At 31.1% G+C, this 19,333-nt stretch overlaps 1 protein-coding gene and 1 long non-coding RNA gene across 2 annotated transcripts in view; one reads left to right on the top strand and one right to left on the bottom strand.

Moving 5' to 3' along the window:
• Positions 1-1,369: 1,369 nt before the first annotated feature.
• LOC111697310 (acetylcholine receptor subunit alpha-like) overlaps positions 1,370-19,333 on the bottom strand; it is an 81,004-nt gene continuing 63,040 nt past the window's right edge. The window contains exons 10-12 of the mRNA XM_023467262.1: positions 12,650-12,868; positions 5,660-5,921; positions 1,370-4,762 (exon numbers count right to left, since the gene is read on the bottom strand). Of these exons, the coding sequence (XP_023323030.1) occupies positions 4,541-4,762; positions 5,660-5,921; positions 12,650-12,868 (703 nt within the window). The 3' untranslated portion in view covers positions 1,370-4,540. The remainder of the gene's footprint in view (positions 4,763-5,659; positions 5,922-12,649; positions 12,869-19,333) is intronic.
• Positions 8,111-10,151, top strand: LOC111697311 (uncharacterized). The gene is made up of 3 exons (XR_002764262.1): positions 8,111-8,170; positions 8,838-8,960; positions 9,892-10,151. It is a non-coding gene; the product is annotated as an uncharacterized LOC111697311 (long non-coding RNA).

Here is a 19,333-nt window from a genome sequence, read left to right as displayed (position 1 = left end):
AAAATTTAATGACGATCGAATTTTGATGGAGACAAATATTTGAAATTTTGATGATTCATAAACCTTCCCTGGAGTCCCTAGATGTCCCACAAAAAATTTGGGCCCGATCGGTTCGGTTCGGTATATAAATTTGGCTTGTCTGTCTTGGTGTCTGTCTGTCTGTCTGTTTGTTTGTATCCAATAAACGTCAAAACGGCTGAACCGATCGGGCCCAAATTTTTTGTGGGACATCTAGGGACTCCAGGGAAGGTTTATGAATCATCAAAATTTCAAATATTTGTCTCTATCAAAATTCGATCGTCATTAAATTTTTTAAAATTTTGAAAATCCGCGAAATTTTTTGTGAAAATCTGCGAATTATTTTTGTTTTGTTTTACGATGTACACAAAGAGAACATGTTCACAATTAATTTAGAAGATGGGCGCGAAGCGCCCTAAAAGCCTAGAAAGAAGGGCGCGAAGCGCCTTGAATTTCTAGTAGATATAAATTTGGCTTGTCTGTTTGTCTGTGTGTTTGTATCCAATAAACGTCAAAACGGCTGAACCGATCGGGCCCAAATTTTTTGTGGGACATCTAGGGACTCCAGGGAAGGTTTATGAATCATCAAAATTTCAAATATTTGTCTCTATCAAAATTCGATCGTCATTAAATTTTTTAAAATTTTGAAAATCCGCGAAATTTTTTGTGAAAATCTGCGAATTATTTTTGTTTTGTTTTACGATGTACACAAAGAGAACATGTTCACAATTAATTTAGGAGATGGGCGCGAAGTGCCCTCTAAATTTCTAGTAACTCATATTTTCATAATTCATATTTTCATTACTCATATTTTCATTACTCATATTTTCATAATTCATATTTTCATAACTCATATTTTCATAACTCATATTTTCATAATTCATATTTTCATAACTCATATTGTTCAAACTTTTTTTTTTCAAATTCCAAACAATCTAAACTCTAAGATGGACTATCCGGAGAAGCAAAATAATCTTTCCAAAACTTTAAAAAGGGAAAAAATAATGATAGAATCCTTTATTTAACAATTAAGTCTCTATATAATATATATATTAATTACAATAATAAACTGCACAGTTTAAAGGATATAAAATATATATCCTGGCATTTATTTTTGGCTGATTCAGACAAAATATTAAACTATTTTATAATCCAAGAGATAAATGCATTCAGAGATCTGGCAGAACAGAATTGATTTGTTTGGGTCAGAATCTACGTTTTCTAGACCGAATTTCTAATTAAATGGAAGGATTTTTTTACCGCGAATTTTAAAGCCCAACAGAGGTTTTTAATAGAATACAAAATTAAATATAAATGTAGTAAAGTGCAACTTAAAAATGTAAAAGATATATTTTTTTTTGGAATATATATTCATATGTGACAAATCTTTCTGTTTCTACTTACAATATATTTTTTTTGCAAGAATGTAATTTTTTTAAGTCAGAAGTTTCAAAATGGTAGCTCACAAATTAGAACAACTAAACCCCCTCTCCCCCTTTCATCATTTTTAGTCCACATCAAATTTTATTCATAATAATGGTCTACGTGCAAAATATGTATTTTTGCATTTAAAGATTGTAATGAGCAAATTAAAATCAAGCAAATCAGCTCAAATGTTCTTAGCTAGGTCTGCAAATACATTTATCAATATAATTTTTATAAATCTAATATAATACTTAATACTTGCAAACATTTTATACAGGAATACTAATCACTTTTTACACACTCATATCGGTCAGTGAACTAAAGCGATAAAATGAGAAAAATTACCAAAATAAGAAAATATGCAAAAATTGATTTAACTCAAAATGACAAACGAGAGACCGATGAATTATGGTGAAAACGGTAAAAAGTTGTAAATGAAAAATAAGTTAAATATTTATAAAGACAATTTGGAAATCAAAGATATTGAGCATTAAGAAACAATTTTCGTATTTAATTTAGAGAATTTAGAATATTTTCAATCAAAGTTATGATCAGAATGTTTTCAGAGACAGAAACTTGAATTTTGTAAAAGATAAACTTAAGTGAAGCTTATGAAAACTGGCAGCTTTAAGGACATCAATTCTTATTTTAAGTTTTCCACACAAACAGTTTACTCAAGTTTACTCAAGTTTACGACTTCTCGAATTCCCTTTTGATAAACAATCGAAACCAGTTTTGTAATCATAAGATTTTTTTTTATTTTGCAGCAACCTTCTTTTGTATTTTTTGCTATTTGTTTTAAAACGAAAAAATGTTAAACATTTTTTTTCTTTCTTTTTCTTAAAACTAGATGCTTCTCTTTTTTATGATAAAAAATGGTTGAGGTTTAAGATTGTGTTCACCCTTGGGTAACCCTAAGTATGTGGAACAAATGATGTTTGTAAATATATAAATTGTTCAAACTTTAAACAAAGTATTCACATAAAAGCTTACTTTTCAAAACAAAACTTGTTTAAATAACATCTCAAGAAATTTACCAACTTTTCACTTTCTTTCCAAGTTTTTAGTAAAAGGAAAATATTGGCAAAACTATCAAAAAACTATTTCATGCTGCGTATTTGGTTTTAAACCTATAATTTAAAAACATTTTGTTTGAAATTATTAACAGAATATTTGAGATATATATACCTAACACCTTGTTCACAATTCCGAACTAAGTTTTCGTTATTTCGAAAAACTTTAGGTAAGTTAAATATTTAGAACAAAAAGTTAGAGTTTCTATCGGTGCATTTTTCTTTGAAGAAGGGAAAGAAGAAATTATTTTGAATTTGTGATGGGCATCCGGAAAAAATACATAATAACTTGCTTCAGAAAAAGTTCATATGCAAAAGTCCCAGAAACCCTAACCAAGCCTGTGACCACTCAAATATATGAAGAAAAAAATATATCTAGCTTTTTACTTATTTAAGTTTGAAAATGTTTCTTGAAGTTTTTTCTTTTTCTTTTTGTGATCCATAATACAATTGTAAAGTTTATGACAGAATTTACGAAATTTTAAGAATTGACAAAGTTCCCGGCCGGATTGAAAGATAAATATAGGAGACAAAAGGTATTCATAGTTTCATCATTATGAAGATAAAAAAACAATTATAGAACTGAAAGGGTGGGCTATACTGATCTTCCCTCAGAATTTCGGACATAAAACGTGGAATCTTTTGTCTGGTTATTTATATCAAATAAATTTGAAACTAATTCATAAAATTCATGCAACAAATACTAAACTGATGATAACAATGTTACAGTTTATACTGTTATGATATTATTACGGTTTACACTGTCATGATAATGTTACAGTTTACACTGTCATGATAATGTTACAGTTTGCGCTGTCATGATATTATTACAGTTTACACTGTCATGATAATGTTACAGCTTACACTATCATGATAATGTTACATTTTACACTGTCATGATAATATTACAGTTTACACTGTCATGATAATGTTACAGTTTACGCTGTCATGATATTATTACAGTTTACACTGTCATGATAATGTTACAGTTTACACTGTCATGATAATGTTACATTTTACACTGTCATGATAATATTACAGTTTACACTGTCATGATAATGTTACAGTTTACACTGTCATGATAATGTTACAGTTTACACTCTCAGATAATGTTACAGTTTACCGTGTATTATTATAAAAATACAATCTCTTGTGTGAAAGTGTAAAATATTCCTGTAAAAATATTTTTTTTTTACTTATATTCATAAAAATCTAAATTTCCCAACCTAATATCTTTGGTTTACAATTACATACAAATCTTGTATTTTGAGGGGAGATGGATATATGGAATAAAAAATCAATGCAATAAATGTAAAAGTATAGTTTGTGAAATTAGCTGAAAATACTTATTGACCTTTTTTCGAAAAATACTAGAAAAAGAATAAATATGCCAGGATTTATACTGTCAGAAGAATATCTTTTTCATTCAAAGATTGCAGTTTTTCTAAGTTTTTCCAAATAATATTTTGACAACTTGATACAAAATTCCATTTAAGACGAATCAAACTTGAAACGTGTAAGACAACGACATTGTTCTAATTCTCCTAAACTAAATATTCAAAAAATTCTACAGATTGTACAACTGAAAGGAGACCTTGAAAAAAAAGTTTCACGGGGATTGTGTGTCACAGGCGTGGGGGGGGGGGGTGTTGATTGTATATATTCCAATATTTAGGGCCCCTTTCAAACGATATAAACCTGGACACATAGTACAATAAATCGATTTTTAGTAAAAATTCAATAATAATAAATACAAAAATTGTTCTAGACCAAGCAAGGTGTCTCAAAAGTTCAATTAAAAACTAAGATTTTAATTAATTAAACACGAGACTTAGGACACCAGGCACCTCAATCAATACGCACCGTTTCATTCATCAGACACAATTTGAGAAAACTAATGGTTTGTGCTTTTCAATGGTTTAATTTGGCTGTATAGCTTAGCAGCATTGTCTTTGTGTGATTATCGTCTTTGCTATAATCACAGCAGGAATAATTAACGCTGCATTATTTCACTATTGCACGTGTTAGCAGGTTATTCTACGTTTCTTGTCATCATTTCTTTCCTGCTCTCCACTTCCTTGAACTATTCCGATAATTGAAAGCTCTTTATCAATCGGCTTTCGATCATCATAAAGGCTTGGAGCTTGTAAAATAATACCGGCGGTTCCCACCACGACGGCCATTGTAAATATCCAAAGAAAAAGCCGATCTAGCACCATAGCTACATACTTCCAATCTTCTTTTGCCTGAAAATACAAAAATTTAATACTGAACAAATATTTATATTCTGAAGGAAACGGATGTGTTTAGAAAATCCTTCTAGCAGTAATATTTTATGCGATTTTGAAAAACTTTCGCATTTTGTATTTTGTAAATAAGGTTCCAAGTTCTTATTGGAGCTAAATGTTCAGAAAAAAACAGGATAATTCAGAATAATTTCTTTAAATGTTTTTTTGGCTTGTTTTTTTGTAAAACTTTTAAATGTTCTGAAATTAGAATATTGCAATTTGAAGTTATGTAATTCGTCTCTGTGTGCTAAATATTGTCAAATTCCTAATTTGTACTAGCATATTTGTACTAGCATATTTGTACTAGCATATTTGTATTCTTTGTATGTTGTTTGTTTTCTTATATGTTTACAACGTACAGACAGTATAATAAAATTTAATACAAAAAGTTCAACTATGCGCAATAGCGGAAAATTATGAACATTTTTAAGGAGATATTGGAAATTTACTTGTTTTATAAAATGAACAGAGTCAAAATTGTTAATCATCATGTCAAAAATATAAAAAGATCGCAATTTAAAAATTCCAGGAGAAAATGGAATTACAGTTTTTTATTTTACACTTAAAATTGAAGTATTTTGGGTTTGCAGATAAATAAGGATTATAAATAGTTTTCCTTTTTATACAAAACCCTAAATTTACCTAACAAAAAATACAAAGGGCTGCCTTATTGATTTAGAGGCAACTTATCATCATATTTTTCGCGATTTATTGGATTTACCTATAATCAAAAATGATAAAAAATGAGTAAGCAATCACACTTTAACGAGAAGGCGAGGGGAGAATATTTTTTTCAATACAAAATTCTAAAAGGTCCTTCTATGACTATTTCAAAAATCAACTAGAAATGTATACCTTAGTAGCCTCCTCTTTAGCTCTCGTGTGCTCTGCTATGAAATTAACACAGATACACGATTTATGCATTAAAGCAGAACACCCACTATGATCATACGGAGGTGTGGCAGGTCGTTGGGGGGACCTGGAGTCAGGGGAATCTGGTGGGGAATATGCAGGGGGAGATAGTTCCTTTTCCTTCTCTGCATGATCCGGTAGATGGTGGTCCGTGCAACCATGCAGCTCACATCCGCTATATAGAGATCCTCCCTCGTGGTAGTGCCTAAACAATAATATAATTTTAAAACAGAGTATGTTGCAGTATGTACATTATATGTACAGTATGTACATATATACAATACTAGACTTTTAGGGGGCTCCAGTACAAAAGGTAGAATTACAAAAGGTAGAATGACAAAAGGTAGAACAATCAAAAGGTAGAACGTTCAAAAGGTAGAATTACAAAATGTAGAGCGTTCTAAAGGTAGAATTTTCAAAATTATATTTTTTTTTAAATGTCAAAAAAAAGTCAAAAAACGATCGTTCTACCTTTTAATTGTTCTACCTTTTGTCATTCTACCTTTCGTCATTCTACCTTTTGTAATTCTACCTTTTGTAATTCTACCTTTTATACGTGAGCCTTTTAGGGCTCTTTGCACCCATCTTCCATCTAAATTTTTAATTGTAGCTATGATTGTTTTTTCTTTGTACAATAAAAAACAAAAACAAAAAATATTTTTTTATTTTTTTTTACCGATTTTGATGGTTATTATATCGTTAGAACTGACGAGGGTCAACCCAGACCGAAATATATTTTCAATTAATGTGGAACTAACATCTACTGTTTTCCTCTACAGAGGTTTGGTCCATCACCATCGCCGAATAAAAAAAAAGTTCGCGGATTTACTTATATTTTACAAAAATCAAAAACTTTTGGACACAAATTTTTTAATTTATAAATTCTTTTCAAATGAAGTATCGTCTGCAAAGCATGTATAATAAAATTATATGGTAGGGCGCGCCACGTCGTTTCCATCTCCCATGTAGTCATTACTCCATGAGTCCTTGGTCTTAACAACCAGAGATGAGATTTTAAAAGCTTAAACCGGGTAAAACCCGGTATTTTCGTCTGCTTAGACCCAAGTAAAGCTCAAGTCAAGACCCGGGTTTTGGATGGCCTCCTTTAGTTTAGTAAGAACCAACCATCTTGGGTTTTTCTCCCTTTAAGGCTCGAGTCTTCAGCAGCTAATGATCGTACATTTTGTAAAATCTATTATATTTTTTATTTAAAATCTCAGGAATTATTTTTGGTGTCAAATTTTATTAATTATGTAAAATAAACATACTATGAAAATAATGTATCTACATAAAGTTTGAACTTTAGAAATTTACATCTCCTTGTCACAGCTGATCTGCCGGCATTATGTCTGCTACAGAGAGAAAGCTTGCAAAACAGTCTCTCATTGGTCGAATCAGAACCAATCCTGACTTGGGTTCTATCTAAGCCCGAGTTTGGGTTTTAGTTGGGTTTAAGCTTTTAAAATCTCATCACTGATGATGTAAACTTTTGACATTTCACACTTGGATTGTTTGATCTTACATAATTCAAAGTTTGAAATATTTAAGGTTGAAATATCTAGTTTTATTGCAAACTATCGAAACTGAAGGCTTCATGACTTAAACAAATCTGGATATTTGATTAACACTGTACTAATAATTGTATACCCTTTGATGAAAAACTGTGGCAGTGTTCCACTTAATTTATTCTTTATAAATAAAGAAAATAATACAATAAGAACAAAGAAATGTTGTTTAGGGGCCGGTTCCAGGTCTTGGATTAGAACTATAAATATGTATGTATTCTGATATTTCTTTATTTATAAGAATATATATTCTTATATTTGTTTATTTATATAATACATATTCTGAAATTTCTTTATTTATAAAAATAAATATTATAATATTTGTTTATTTATATAAATAAATATTCTAATATTTGTGTATTTATAAAAATATCTTGCTCGACTACTGTGCAACTCTTTATTCGTAGAATTGCATATAAACCCAGAGTAAATACTAAATACTAAAAATGTGAATATATATATTTCTGTTTACTATAAATGTGCATTCAGTTATTGCATTCAGTTATTTCTTTTATATAAAAAAGAAATGATAGATCGATCAATAATACATTTTCAGGTTGAACTATACTTCCATTGACTCACTAATGGAAAAAAATAAAATTCTTATTATTTTTTATCTTATTATATTCTCATTTACTAATACACAAGTGCATTACATTCTGATATGATAGTACACAAGTACACTATATTATCATATATATATTATATATCTTTCTTCTTATTCTTATCAGAAGCAGCTGTTTTTTCTCACCTTCTTATTTTTTAACGATATAATATTAATGTATCTAATAAAAGTTTGCTCTAGATGTTAGATATTAGAAATGTACAGGGTGTCTAAAAAAAGTGGGGAACACAGGTCAACAGACACATTTATAATCGGATTTTCAAGGTAACTACGTACAATTTCCGATTCAATGAGTCCAATTTTAGGCTGGCAGATCTGAAAAATGACATTTTTATAGTTTCCCTAAGTTTACAACTGGAGTAAGTAAATTTAGTGAAACTTCACGATTCCATAAAAATTGTTAAAGTTCGGAACCCGATTTCAATGCAAGTCTGCTTTATTTGTGATGTGTAGTTGTCCCGCATAATACATAAATGTAAAAAAGTAAAAAAAAAAATCTAGTCTAAGATTTGCAAAATGAAACAGGGCAGATTTTGTTAAATAATTGTTGAATGATGGGGCAACTTGTCAGCATGTATCTATTGAACTTCTATCTTGTTTTAAATATTTTGAAAAAGTGTCCTACGGATCTACGGATCATCTGTATTATGGGACGATCGGCGTGATTTCCCATTTCAATTTCCCTTTATTTTAAAACAGTTCCTTTTATTTTTTGCTAGAGAACATTTTAGGGAGTTATTCAGTTCTTCTATCCAAGAATTTTCAACTGCAGTTCTCTATTGAAGTCTCCAGCAAATTTATAAAGCAGAGACAAGGAAAGAAATTCGTCTAATACATGTGGCTATGCGTAATTTTATTTCTCATTCTTAATTCATAAAACTCCAAACATTGTCTGGCTATTTTCGATTTCCAACAGTTCCCCCTCTTGTAGGAACACAGGGGAGGACGTGCGCCCCAGCTCCCCCTCAGTGACGGCCCTTGTCTGCCGGATACGTTAATTCCTTTGAAAAGGTCCGACCAAAAAATCCGCCAATTCAGCCAGCTGTTTTCACAGGTTAAAAAATTCGCTTGTATATGCTTTAGTCGCTTAAAATATTGCTGTGTATCAAGTTTAAGCGTTGAAGATATGCGCTATCTTATTAAAAATATGTATATAAAAATGTGTGTACTTCAACTGTACTCCTCTATTATATAACCTACAAGAAAAGCCTAATCATGAGAAGACATTTTAGCATCTAAATTGCAAATGATGGGGCGTTTTTTCTTCTTTACGAGCTAATCACAGAATGCAAAGTTCACAGTTGGAGATTTTAAGGGTCTATCCATGTAATTTCAAGTGACCTTCCATTTAAAAAACTAGGCTTGGCGACCATCTTCTATTTAAACGTATAAGTATGGCTCTATCTGTGTGCATCTTCTCTTTTTATACATTTTTAACAATAACAACAAAGTTCTCAGATTTAATCATATTTTTTTCGTGGATTTTTAAATTTTACGAAATCGAAATATTTTGAGCATCCATAAACCTTCCTTGGGTGATGTGAATTGTCTGAACAATTTTGGATCCGATCGGTTCGGCTGTTTTGACGTTTATTGGAAACAAACGGACAGACAAGCAAAGTATACATATATATGGAAATAGATATAGATCATTGGTTTTTCTATCTTTAAAGTTTTGAATTTGTTAATTCCTGACGTATCGTTTTTAGGCATAAACCGCAATTAAAATCAATTAATTTATTAATACATATTCAGAAAAACCTTAAGTGACCCCCCATATGAACTTGTTCGATTCACAACAGTATCCTTAAAAGCTTTAAATCAGAATTGAGCAATTTTCAAGCTGGAAAAAACTACGTTATATTCCAAATCATTGATCAGATTTAAGTTTCAAGGTTTCCGTTGTGAATCAGGCATGCACACTCCCATAAAGGGTACTTTTGGGGACTTTGAGTCTAGTCTGCAGTCCCTTGTTTATTTAACAGGTTGCATGGATGCAGAATGCAGATCTGCAGCTCGATTAGATTCTAGGATTTGGCTTCAAGTTTGGCAGCTTACCAGGTTTTCTAAAGATATAAAACTCTCACGCTTTCAGAACAGATCAAACATAAAGATAAATAGGCTGATCAAATATTTTATTCTTTATCTCGATTATTTTATTTATAATTACGTACCATATTTATTAAACAAGGAACTTGCCGGGCCAACAATGCTAATTTGTTAAGGGGACCGTTCACTCATTTGGTTAATTTAGGTAATTTCTTACTTTTCAAATATCCGATTTATCGTTTAGAATTCCAGCGCAAAGGTATGATACCTTTGCATAGACACTTTTTTAACGTTTTTTTAGTAACAACAGTCCAATAAAATCTAAAATTTTCATATTTTAATGACATTATGTGTCAGCCATTAAATAATAAAATATAAAAACAAAAAATCGTACAGGTAGGACAACAAATTATTTTCCACTGCCGGAAGAAAAATACAAATTTTGCGTCTCATCCCAAAAACTTATCGCATGTATTGCATAGCAATAGTTGTGCATTTTTTCAAAGGCTAGTTTTTTGATAATTTACATATAAACCTAAATTTTATTATGAACTGATTATTAGTCTAACTAAATATCCAAGATCTACGATAACAGAATGCAAAGATACAGTGATTATATAATTGTAGAGAGTGTTTAGTTTTTTTTTTAACACATCTAACAATCTTTCCGTTGTGTCGAACATTATGTTAGCAATTTCGGAAAGCTTTGATAAGTTGGATATTATGAATACGATGTTTGGAGTACTTTTTACAACAAATGCCTAATATTGCAGTTTTTTTACAAAAATCACAATTTCTGAATATTTCGAGAATTTTCTGAGCATTTATCACAGGAATAATCAAAATTATCAAAGAGAAGGAAAATAACTAAATTGTGCAATCTAGGAAAAGTTGCAATTTTATGAAACTAAAAGAAATGATTTTGCAATTTTTTACGAAACCCAAGTCCAACTAAATTCGAGTCTTGGCTTGAGCTTAACTTGGGCTTAAATAGACCGGCCGGGTTCTACTCGGGTTTACGGTTTTAAAATCTCAGCTTAACTCTTATTCATTATGCAGGTCTTGTCGACAAAAGCATTATAGAAAACTTTAAAAATATCCATACATCATTCATTTGTAAAATAGAATGTTATTGTCAAACTCAATAATTTGATTTATTCTAAAGAAAAGTTTTGAAGAGTACGTGTTCCTTGTTAACAGATAGGTTTAGTATTCAGGTCGGGTTTACAAGATTACTAGAAACCTTTATCCACTCTCTATATATCTATATATATAATATATAGTAGTTTTCCTTGTTAACAGATAGGTTTAGTATTCAGGTCGGTTTTACAAGTTTACTAGAAACCTTTATCCACTATCTATATATATAATATATAGTAATTTTCTAGGTGTTTGTTAGTCTGATAGTTAGACAACACAGACATTTGCTGAAGTATAGATCGACATTGTAGACACAATCATAAGGAACTGCCAGATTTTTGCAAAACAAAAATGAAAACGAAAAACGCAATATCATCCTCATTGTTACTCAGCTAAAGGTTACAGGGTACGGTTTGTGAATTGGACATGAGATTCTTGATATAAAAGATCATTTGAAAGAATTTGTACAGTGCATTGATCAAGATATAAAATGGTGGACTAAGAACTAAACCATGGTTTAGTTTAGTCCGAACTCTAAATGCCCTAGGATGTGTATTCTATTAAACTTTTCTGAATATAACAGCATCAAAAAGAAAGTTTGTTGAAAATTAGTTTAAAAGATTAAAAAGCAGTGAAATCAAATATTTTTGTTTAGAATTTAAACAAAAAGATTATTTTGACAGATTTGTGAGTTTAAATAAAGATCTCATTTGATTTCCATTAAGTTCACCATTACCAAAGATGAAAACCATTAGAAAGGACAGAGTTTAGAAAATATAGGAACCTTGGTCGAGTTTAGATCAGAGACTGGAAATTTTTCAACCGGCTTTTTAAACTTGTTTTTTTATTATTAATTTTATCACTGATTTATTTATTTTTACAACTACTTTACAGGGAAGTTTAAGGAACCAGTGGTTGATTGAAATCTTTGATATCCAGATAAAGTAGTTTACAATATTTTTATCGTCTTTTGAGACTAAAAAGCACAATTTTTTTTAGGGAAGGGGTAGGTGAGCGTTAGGGGAGTAGGGGAAGGGGAGAGTATTATCATATTATTAACCATTTATTTTAATATTAGTGAGTGGATTTTAAATCTTTCCTATTTTTTAGATTAGAAAACTCAACTTTCATTTCCAATTGTAATCACCGTAATAGGAGCATGGGTTTTTTGAATATCCTTTTCTAGAGCTCATGGCTACATATATATTCTTTTATTAGTTTCCGATTCAAAGGATAATAAAGTGATTAAACATTTTCTCAAATTAGTAAAAACGCCCCAAGGAAGGAAAACTTCCATTTTTCATAACTTTTGCTCATTTTGTTTTATTTATCTTGATATTCAATGTGAGCTCTTTTAAGTTTAAAAATTAATGCTTGATCACTCAATTAAAGTTATTCCTGAAGGATATGACCACCACGGGATATCAGAAAGAAATTAGATTAATCTAGATCAGATTGAGATTAGTGCTTAATCTCTTAATTTCAAACATAAAAGTTCTGATTTGAGGTGAGAGTCGCAGGAAACTTCGTGAATTTCTATTGATAAAACCTTACCTTGGAGAGAATTCTCCAGGTCTATGCCTGGGTAGTCCAGGTATCTCCTCAGGCAGGAGTTCACTAAGCGCCTCCTTGAGTTCAGCTCCACCTGAACCGTGGAAGATATCACCGTTACCGTTCTGAAACGGTATCTTACTCTCGGCATACCGAGGATAGTCTTTTATATAGTTGGGATCTGTGCTTATACACGTGTTCAACATCACCTTCCTCAGGGATCTGAACAAAAATAAAAAATAAACGTTAGAAAAAAGGAAATCATATCTGCGCCGTGGATTTACATTTGAAGGGTAACCTTGTGAATAAAACGCTCTAGTGATGTAAAAAAATCACTTATATCTACGTCTATCCATATGACGTAACTGTAATTATTTGTTGGTGATATGCAAGCGTGGTCTGATCAATAACGCATGAGATATCTTTAATTTCCTCTTTAAAAATTAATTATTTTCAACTGTGGAAGTAAATTTTGGGATAAACTGTTGGAATTTTACACTTTTCAAGTTTGAAAAACTACAATATCTTGAAAGGCTAATGTTGTTTTTCTGAGTTGCTAAACAAATTCGCATCACGAAATTCTATGCAATATATTTGTTTGATAAGCCTTAGTCCATGATATTTCAAATATGCGAATATATTTGTTATTTGTTTTAGTTTTGGCAAAAAGTATTGAACAATCTCAATAGACAAATTGCATTGCTTTTTCTGTATTTTTGTCTGTCTAACTTAATGTTTGAAATGTAAGTAAAACTTTGTTTGTGTGTTTAACTCAAAGATTGTCTATATTTTTTCTATCAAAAATTGTCTGTCTGTCTAACTTAAAGATGGTTTACTTATCTACCTTAAAGATTGTCTAACTTAAAGGTTTTCTAACTTAAAGGTTTTCTAACTTAAACATTGTCTAACTTGAAGAGTGTCTAACTTAAAGATTGTTTAACTTAAACAATTGTCTAATTCAAAGATTTTCTAACTTAAAGATTTTTTAACTCACAGATTGTCTAACTTAAAGATTTTTAACTCAAAGATCTTCCTGATGCAAAAAGTGTCTAACTTAAAGATTGTCTAACTTAAATATTGTTAACTTAAAGATTTTCTAACCTAAAGATTTTCTAAGTTAAAGATTTTATAACTTAAAAATTGTTTAACTCTTAGATTGTCTAACACAGCTGTTCTCTATAAACCGAACAAGAACCAGAGCTAAATATAAGAATAAGGAACCAGTCATGGCCCCAGAGGTGTTTTGCTTTGCTAAAAAGATTATTTTTCTTAATTTTACAAAGAAAGGCTGTTTTTTTTCCTCTCTATTTTTATCTTGTATACACCTGTCAACATATCTGTCTAATAAACATCTCATTCAAACTCAGGACGGTAAAATGTCAAATAAAAAGATATTATTTTTATTTTCTAAAAATCTCATTAAGGAATGAATACATTTTCATTTGAATGAAGAAAGTACTCTGCAAGTAATAAATGGCGATCTTGAAAACTTAGTAAAAATATTGTTGTATTCCACCCCTCAATTATTCCAAGTCTGATTACCTACAGTATTGCGGAGATTTTGATAAAAAGTGTTCCAACTTTAAAGATTTTAAAGTTTAGGGTCTACATCTTTAATTATTTATATACTTTCCAAAACACTTCTCAATAATTTACTGAATCTTATAAACTTGAAATTGAATTAAATTGGATTTATCAAGAATTAAATTTTGAAAAATAAGACATTTTTATCTTTCAATATAGTGAAATAAACATATATTTATACATATATATATATAATGTGCACAATGATTGAAATAGATCCATTTTTTTACACAATAAATTCATAAATAAATATTAGACAAATATTTACGTCATTATCTGTATCGTTAGGATTGAAAAGGAAGTAATACTAAAAAGGAACAGAGTCTCCGAAACAAACTTTGATGTTTTAATCCTTATATCTTTGCAACCGAATGTCATATTTTAGATATTTTAAACTCATGAATTCTGTTAGATCAAATAATCTAAGTTTATAATAATAATGATTAAAACTCACACCATCAGGTTGCAAGGATATAGAATTAAGAAAATTTGAGTTTAAGGCATAGAAACAGTTTCAATTGAAATACTTGATATATCTAATTCAAACTAAAAATTCTGTAAGATAAGAGGTTGCAAAGATATATTGAGGAGAAAATTAAAAATTAAACTTATTTCTCTACACATTGTTTACATTCCTTCCACTTCACAAGGTATCACATTTTTTTTTACTTTCCTCCCACCCTAAATTATTTGTTTACTTTCCTCCCACCCTGTCCCTTGATTGTTTGTTTGAACATTAATCTACTTTAAGCTTTCCTAATTATAGTTAGTCTTCATTCTTTATTATTTTTAGATATTTAGTGATATCTAATTATAGTAAATGTTAAAATACTAAATTAAGAAGCACTTTAAAACATTTTCAACATCAAAGCGTTAATTGGGTTTTACACACTGTCAGAAAAAACATATGATGATATTTTTATAAAATGTTATATTTCCTAAAATATGACTATCTATCTATCTATCTATCTATCTATCTATCTATCTATCTATCTATCTATCTATCTATCTATCTATCTATCTATCTATCTATCTATCTATCTTCTGTATTTTTTCCTATCTCGAATTCTGTTTACAAGTTGGTTTAGATGAATGAAACCAATGTTTACTAACTACTAAGGAAGGAAAAGTTTATGCATAGTTCAGAAACTAATGCATACAGTACACTGTGTGCAATATATAGGTTTATGCAAATCAAAAACAAATGATTAATGTTAAATTATGTTTTACAATTTTTTTTTAACTTTTTGTAACTTTAAAGCTCCCAAAAATGTATTTATGAACCTTTATGTAATGAATATATATACTATAAGGTATAATTTTAGATGTTTTCTTTTGTTTAACTTCTGACTTAAAATTCATTTTTGTTTAATAGTTGAGGATGAAAGCTTGGCCTCCCCTCCCTCCTCTCCCTTACCCCTTTCCAACCCCCAACCCCCCGCTTCTAGGACTCAATATCCTCCCAGAGCAAACAAGAAAACAGAAATAACCCAAATACACAACTTGAGAGAAAACTCCGGAACAATCTCAGGGAAAACTGTTCTCCGATAAGAATTTTGCATTTTTAAAGGGACCTAATTTCATTCGACTCTACCTTTACAGAGTGGCATGTCCAATTATCATCGGTACCCTTAAAACCATTATCTGATGACACGACTAATGACGTAGATACGTAGATATCAAGCTGTCTGGTTTCAAATTAAGTAAAATGACTTGCGGGTGTATTCAGCAGTACACAATGGAGGAGTTTGTTAGAATTTAACACTTTAATTGATAGAAAAACGAACCTTTAACTTCCTCATTATTAATCTGATAAATGTTTAAAGGACACCTGTGTGAATCGGCCATATAACTCAATAAATGCTGAGCCACATTAAATTTTACTTCTACAGTTAAACCCTAAATATTAAATACATCGAACGAATTTATGAAATGTCGTCTTGACAATATTTCAATGGGTTTTATACTATTTTGCGTAAATCTTAGTAATTGCGAAAATAGATAATAGCCATAAATATGCGGGAACAGTTTTAAAACGCTCCATATAATCGTTTAATTAAAAACTAAATATCTGCAACATTCCATTATCAGAAAGGAAAGAATACGACATTTGCTGAATTCTTTTGATGTATTTAGGGTTTAACTGTGTTACTGTACAACCCCTTTAAGGGATTTATTCTAATTGAAGCCATTATAAAAGAAAATGTGCATTGTATTGACAACTAGCTAAAGTGCCCGGCGTTATCCGTGAAATATAAAAATCATCCATCTAAGGCATGTTTTGAGGCTACTCTTTGCTATATACATATTATTTTCTTACAAAAGCTCTCATTTAACCATTTAAAAAAATTACATTCTATTTTAAAAGCTCATATTTTTGGCTCCAGAATCAACCCAAATATCTGTGCAGGAGAGGATATTTCAAACCAGAAAATATAAATATCAGTGTTTAGTATCCACCATACAGGGGATGGATATTTCAAACAAGAAACAAGAAATATTCAGTGTTGAATATCCACTATAACACTAGAGAGGATATTCTGAAACCAGGAACTATAAATATCCAGTGTTTAGTATCCACCAAAGTAGAGGGAGAAGATATTTTGAAAAGCATTACTGTTGACAGAAACCGAAAATGCACCTATATATTCAAGGGCGTAAATTGTCGGGCTTCGGGTGCAGAGACCCCTACCCCCTAGATTGTGAAATATTTGTCCAAAATTAATTCCCTTCCTTCTTTCTACCTATCAAATCTCTGTTTATTTCTTTTATTCTTTCCTTTCTCTGTAATCCTTCCCTTTTTCTATAATTCTTTCCTTTCTCCGTGATCCTTTCCTATCTCAGTAATCCTTTCCTATCGCTGTATTCGTTTCCTATCTCAGTAATCCTTTCCCATCTCTGTAATTCTTTCCTTTCTTAGTAATACTTTCATGCCTCTGTAACCCTTTCATATCTCTGTATTTCTTTCCTTTCTCTGTAACCCTTTCATTTCTCTAAAATCCTTTCCTATCTATGTAATTCTTTCCTGTCTCTATAATCCTTTTCTTTCTCTGTAACCCTTTCTTATCTCTGTAATCCTTTCCTATCTATGTAATCCTTTCCTTTTTTATATAATCCTTTCCCATTTCTGTAATTCTTTCCTTTCTATATAAGCCTTTCCTATCTCTGCCATCCTTTCTTATCTATGTAATTCTTTCCTTTCTATGTAATCATTTTCTGTCTCTTTCATACTTTCCTATCTCTGTTATCCTTTCCCTGTAATCCTTTCCAATCTTTGTAATACTTTCATGTCTATGTACTCCTTTCATGCCTCTGTAACCCTTTCCTATCTCTGTATTCCTTTCCTTTCTCTGTAATCCTTTCCTTTCTCTGTAACCCTTTCATTTCTCTCAAATCCTTTCCTATCTATGTAATTCTTTCCTATCTCTATAATCCTTTCCTTTCTCTGTAACCCTTTCCTATCGCTCTGTAATGAGGGGAGGAAGGCCAGCCACAACAATTTCTCGTCAAAGCCACATTATCCTCATAGTCATTTTCTCATCTGATCCACCTCGAAATCCTTGTCCTTCGATTATTATGTGTTTTAAAGTTCTGATTCTAGATACAAATTTTTTTTAATCTGGCCACGTTAGGGCATAAGATATTGACAGACTAAAGTATTGCAATGAGTACATCATGTTGAAATTTTTAAAGCTATGAGAATGATGTCAAACTTTATTTAGTTAAGACTTAAATCTCTTCTGCCTCCGTAAGGGCTAACCTTAGTGATATGAAATAACCAGCAAAATATTTGGCAAACCTCTGTAATAAATATCGGGTAACACATATCGTGTCCTAGTTGAAACATTGATAGTTTACAAGATCATGTCCTAGTTGAGGCATTGATAGCTCAAGATCGTGTCCTAGTTGAAACATTGATAGTTTATAAGATCATGTCCTAGTTGAGGCATTGATAGCTCAAGATCGTGTCCTAGTTGAGACATTGATAGTTTACAAGATCATGTCCTAGTTGAGACATTGATAGCTCAAAATCGTGTCCTAGTTGAGACATTGATAGTTTACAAGATTATGTCATAGTTGAGGCATTGATAGCTCAAGATCGTGTCCTAGTTGAGACATTGATTGTTTATGAGATCATGCCCTAGTTGAGGCATTGATAGCTCAAGATCGTGTCCTAGTTGAGTCATTGATAGTTTACAAAATCATGTCCTAGTTAAGGCATTGATAGCTCAAGATAGTGTCCTAGTTGAGACATTGATAGTTACGTCCTTGTGTCGTTTTAGACATTGATAGCTGATCTCCCCCAGCGTATCCTGGTTTTCAAGTACCCCAGCGGGGATAGGGTTAAGAGTTCATGTCCTGGTTGACATTGATTGTGTCCGGGTTCAGACATAGTGAAACTGAATTGTGCCTGTATAGATACGGGTTTGAGAGCAAAAATTAGATTAGAAGAACGAGGATTTAGAGGTGGCTGGAACGAAAAAATGAAGAGAAAGTGCCTCGGACTAGAAATTGTTGTGGCTGGCCTTCCTCCTCTCCTATAATCATTCCCTTTCTCTGAATTCCTTTCCTATCTATGTAATCCTTTCCTGTCTTTGTAAACTTTCCTTGTCTTTTCCATGTCCCTGTAACCTTCCCTGTCTCTGTAATCTTTCCCTGTCTCTGTAATCTTTCCTTGTCTCTGTAATCTTTCCCTGTTACTGTAATCCTTTCCCTGTCTCTGTAATCTTTCCCTGTCTCTGTAATCTTTCCCTGTCTCTATAATCTTTCCCTGTCACTGTAATCATTCCCTGTCACTGTAATCTTCTCCTGTCTCTGTAATCCTTTCCTATCTGTAAAGTTCTGTAAACCCCACTCCTAACTTCTAACTATTGAACCTCCCTTGACCTCCTCCTCTCTCTTTAATACTCCTTCAATGAATAACCCTTTTCTTTACAGTTGATTTCTTTCTTCTTTTCTCCCCTCTCTCCCACCCTGAATTCCACAGCAAGAAATACTTCAGCTTGTTCGCCTCATTAGACAATATTTAGACTGTTGTTGGTTCTTTTTTTTGAACATTAATACTTTATTTTACTTCTCTTTCTCAAAGGGATTATTGAAATG

This window comes from Eurytemora carolleeae, unplaced genomic scaffold (assembly GCF_000591075.1).
Source record: "Eurytemora carolleeae unplaced genomic scaffold, Eaff_2.0 scaffold75, whole genome shotgun sequence".
NCBI lineage: Eukaryota > Metazoa > Arthropoda > Copepoda > Calanoida > Temoridae > Eurytemora > Eurytemora carolleeae.
Note: the sequence above shows the minus strand (reverse complement) of the source record. Positions and strands in the feature narration are given on the sequence as shown.